The following is a 5,091-nucleotide window of genomic DNA, read 5'->3' on the forward strand; positions in this document are numbered from 1 at the left end:
ATAGTACAGGATCCAGTGGCATGTACCCTCGGAAATATTTTGTATTTTACTGAAAATTGTTAATTTTGGTGGTATCTGAAGCTGTTTTAACATATTTTAGATATGTTTTATACATACATGTGCTCAGTATAGCGGGTGAAACCGCCTCCGCGCATAGAAAGAGTACGTAAAGGTGAGTCAGCGGTAAGTGTACGGACTTACAACGCTAAAATCCGGGTTTCGATACCCGGAGGTGAACACAGCAGTTAGACGAACGTGGCTTTGTTCTGGAAAAACAAAACAAACAACCATTGTGATTCTTAAGACTAAATAGAGATCCGTGAGTTTGAAAAGGACATTGTACAAAGTAACAGAACATTTGGAGGATGTGTTATCTTTGAGGCATGAATACAAATAAATTTGTAAAATAAAGTAGATAATTCGGAAACATTCAACTTCGTTTGTCAACCGAAGTTTCAGATATCTGTTGTTGTTTTTTTTCGTTGCAGTTACAACCCAGTTGCATTGAGTGCGTCACATTCTGCCAAAAACAATACCAAGAGTTTATATCTATTTTGATTTTCACACACAAATCGAAATTTCTTTCTTGTTTAGGTCCTATGTATTTCTCTCTCTTTTTTAACAAAGATCAGAAAGAGTCATCTAATTTAGTTAAACGTAATCCTTGGATTGTTATTTTTCAACCGGAAACGCTCAGCACGAGGCACCCGGGGAAGACAAGTCTTAAATTACGTAAACTGTATAGCATTCCGGTTCACGTATAGGCAAGTTATTTCAAGCAAAGCTGTGTCTATATACACACTGTATACATGTATATATATAACATGTATGAGTTACATGTATTATGAATGAGATTGTTGGCGTAATATTTTCATATAATTTCGCGATACGTATAATTATTATCACAGGATTACGAATTGTTCTTTGGCTTCGATCGTTCCGGTTCTCCTGTGGAACAGCGGTAAGTCTACGGACTTACAGTGCTAAAATCCGGGGTTCGAGTCCTTGCGGTAGTCACAGCAGATAGCCCAAAGTGGCTTTGCACTAAAGCAAACAAAAGAACAAACAACCAACCGTTTCTCCACGAAGGTGTCGAAAAAAAAAGCTAAATTAAGTTGACCCCCCTTTGCTTCTTCTAGCGAAAAATACATCTGTAATTATCTAAACAACCACTTTTTCTTCTTCTTGTCCTCTAGTCTAAAACGTTCAAAAGCCCCCCACCCCACCCCTAGTGGCCTCAACAGTAAGTCTGAAAACTATGACGCTAAAATCCGGGTTTCGATAGTCAATTCCTTTGGTGAGGACAGCACAGATAGCCCATTGTGTAGCTTTGCACCTATCAACAAACAGACAAACCAATACGGTCAGAATAACGAGTATTGAGCTGTGTGACATCACCTCTAGTGTACATTAAGATTTCCTGGAATTGATTTTTTTTTCAGCAGGATAATTAGCAACAAGGAGTCTTACCAACTGTAGCCACCAGTTACCACATGCGGTAATTTTACTCACCTAAACTATCCGGCCAATTAAACCACTGATGTGTGTATATATTGTAGTTCTTAACCCCTTTTACTTAATTAAATACACATAGTTCTGGTTTTTCTTTAAAATTAATGCTTCATAATAATGAACCCTTCATTGAATAGTTAGTTTTTCGTATCATTTCAAAATCGTTTAAATAAAGATGTGAAAACTAAATAAAGATGGATGCAAATGAATGGACGGTGTTTGCAGATGGCGCTAATATTATACAATTAATCTTCTGAGATCTGTTAGTTATTTATTATTTACGTTTGTTCATGTGATTTTGTTGTTTAAAAATGTCGGTTTCTGCTTCCATATCTTATACGTTCGAAACTGGATAGGAAGTGTTATGGCACTAAACAAAGTTGATGAAAACTATTTTCTGAAGTATCTCGTCATAGGCGATTATACGTTAAAATAGTTCAACTAATTCTCCACTTGGGGGCGATATCTGAGAGGCACCAGTGATACTACCTCTGCTGGGAACATGGCCATGTATAGTATGATAGGCTATTTATAGGTAGGGCGGGTTCTTCCTTACTAGATTGCTCAGTTACTTGTCTCATTCCTGGGGGAGGTGTTTTTTTTTTTTAGCTTTAAATTTTGTATAAAGAATTTGCTTTACAACTTCTCGTTATTTATATACGTTATATACACATTTATATATAAATACGTAGAATTACGATAATATTGCAGTAAAGATATTGATAAAATGCTTATTATATGTGTACTTGACTTAAAATTTATGTTTCGTGATATTATGATCAGATCATTGCTTGACTTATAACAAGAAAAGATTGGTGCCTTTAGCAGGGATTTTGGTTCTGTCTTAAAATTAAAGAAACACCACGTATGGTAATGTGTAGTACAAAATAAGGAAAAAAAATGATATTTTTCACATCTTACATTTGGTATTTTCCACGTGATCGGCCTATGGGGTATACAATAAAAGGCCAGCACGGAGACCACTTAAAGGTCAGGTATAGCCATCCCTAATTTAAAACTCACCAACACTCATCACCTATGCGGTTACTCTCAACCAAAAAAGAGTGATTTGTTGTCAGAGTTATACCCCCCCCCCCCTTAACTGAAAATACAGAGCGAGTTTAAGTGCATACTGCAGCCCGAATATCGGACTTTCCAATTCACAGCCTGGCACACTAGCCAATAGGCCACGCTCAGCACCATTTACTTCTTCTATATAAATTAGACTTAGAATTTATTACTTTAAAACAGAAAACCTTAAGCATCACAAGTTAGATCCCTGAATTATTTTACTTTAAAAAAAATCCAGAATTAATGAATGACGTGCAAAGAGCGTCATAATAATTAACAATCTGTGATTTCTGTGTTATTTTAAAAGTTATTTCTTGTTTGCAGCATTGACAAGAGCACTTAACCCTTTCTAGTTTTTTTTTTAACTAAACCAACCACGTCTTACTCAAGGTAACAACCGGTCTTCAGGGTTTTCTTGACACAGTTTCAGGTGCATGTAAACATCGATTTTATTTCTCTCGTGATTTAAGAAGGTTAAACCAGTTATTAATTCACCACATATTTCCTGAAAGCGGTATAAAGTAGTGTAAATATTTGAATAGCGACCACGACAATATGCGGGTAAGATGGTAAAACATATGGTAAGTAACGCAGTTAAGTTGGATTAAAGATGGTATAACACATGGTAAGTAACGCAGTTAAGTTGGATAACAGTTACACAATTTTGAAACGGAATCTCGACGAGGGTAAACTTCCATCAAAAGTAAAGTTTTATAGTATCGAAAAAAAAAGTTTGTTAAGAAAAATATACATGTACATTTTAACGTCGCCATGAAAAATTTGGGGACGTAAATTATTGTTAAATGTGGCCTTTATGAACGTTTACGGTTGATAATGGACCCAATTTTCGAAGTTAGTGCATGACTTTAATATTCCTTACTCTGTATTGCCCCCTCCAGTGGCTCAGCGGTAAGTTTGAAGACTTATAACGCTAAAAGGTGGGCTTCGATACCCGTGGTGGGCAGAGCACAGATAGCCCATTGTGTAACTTTGCGCTTAACAACAAAACAAATATTCTATATTAATGGGCTTCTCTGGTAGCTGGAGGAAATAGTCCACGGAAATATATCAGACAGTGTATTTGAAAAGTAATATAGATTACGCGTTCGTACGTTGTAAAATTAATGTTAATTATGTAGCCTACCTTATCTGCACGACCGTTAGCATCACGACACTGTTGCTCTGCTACATCAGCTCGGTCACATGCGTTCTCCCTATCCTGCTTCATCGCCTGCATCTTTTTCTTGATAGCCTCCATGGTGATCCGGTCGAGCGAGAGATAAGCTGCACGTCAAGATGAAGCCCTAACTTTGAGAAGACTGAAAAACCTCTGCTACTAACAGATGAAAACCGATTCACCAGAGCTTCTTCGGGTCACTTATTATTGGTTGTAGTTTTCTGACGTCACTTCCTTCTTCCTCTCCACGAACAGTGTCGGATTTCTGGCAATCGCTCTGAAAAACTCCCTTCTCTGCCCTTCTACGTCATAACCTGGCCAGGCCAGGAATGGCCCTGTTTGTTGCTCGGGTTTCTAGCTAGACTCACTCTCAGAACTTAAGAACATGGACAAATATAGGGCATTGCCAAGTAGGACCACACAGGTCTAAATTTCATTTTCCCATTATATTTGTGGAAATTCGAATACAACTTAACATACTGTTGTTCAGAGATAGCAACTACACACACACACACACATGTGTACATACAGACAAATATTTTCAAGTCTCCAGAAGAAAAATAAAAGCTCTGAACAAGAATCACTCATAATAGTAGGAAATTTAGGTACTAAAAATTAGTTTGGGACAAAATTAACATAGAAATAGCCTAAGTAGAAAAAATGCTGATTTGAAAACTTGTAAACTTTTATTTGATATTCTGGAACACCCAGAAAAGTATAGCTTACTTGTAAAGATAATGTTAATATTTAGGTTACTGTTTAGAATAAATAAATAGAATAAACTGGGCCAGCGTGGCCTAACGGTTAGCTAGAATCTGGAAGTTCACGGTTCGCGTCCCGTTGCCGAAAAAATTGCATTCTACATTTTAGGACGGTTTATTCGTTAGGAGAATGATAGGAAAACCCTTCTATTCGCTCAGAGTTGCACAAAAGTTTGCGATGGGGCAGCTCAAAATTAGGGACTGGTAGCGGATATAACCCTAACTAATATCCAAAAACAAACGAATAAACAATAAAATAAAACAAATTATATATATAATAATAATAAATAATAATATTAATTAAAATATTATTCTATGAAAGACAATGAAGCATAAATTAGGCTGATGCAAGTAATGTAAGAGTGAAAATTACAAACGTCTTTTGAACTCAAGGTGTCTAAAGTAGTTCACCCTCCCCCAGTGGTACAGCGGTATGTCAGCGGACTTACAACGCTAGAATCCGGGTTTCTATACTCGTGGTGGGAGCACAGATAGCCCATTGTGTAGCTTTGTGCTTAATTACAAACAAGCAAACAAAGTAGTTCGTTAAAGCATAAATCTACATCAAAA

The 5,091-nt window shown here is 36.7% G+C and overlaps 1 protein-coding gene across 2 annotated transcripts in view; it reads right to left on the reverse strand.

Annotated features, from left to right (window-relative positions):
* LOC106465020 (tropomyosin-like) overlaps positions 1 to 3,935 on the reverse strand; it is a 14,771-nt gene extending 10,836 nt beyond the window's left edge. For both annotated transcript variants that reach the window (XM_013925208.2, XM_022392843.1), the window contains exon 1: positions 3,728 to 3,935. In XM_013925208.2, coding sequence (XP_013780662.1) covers positions 3,728 to 3,841 — 114 coding nt within the window. In that variant the 5' untranslated portion in view covers positions 3,842 to 3,935. The remainder of the gene's footprint in view (positions 1 to 3,727) is intronic.
* Between the last annotated feature and the right edge of the window lie 1,156 nt (positions 3,936 to 5,091).

This window comes from Limulus polyphemus, unplaced genomic scaffold (genome assembly GCF_000517525.1).
Source record: "Limulus polyphemus unplaced genomic scaffold, Limulus_polyphemus-2.1.2 Scaffold1813, whole genome shotgun sequence".
In the NCBI taxonomy this organism is placed as follows: domain Eukaryota; kingdom Metazoa; phylum Arthropoda; class Merostomata; order Xiphosura; family Limulidae; genus Limulus; species Limulus polyphemus.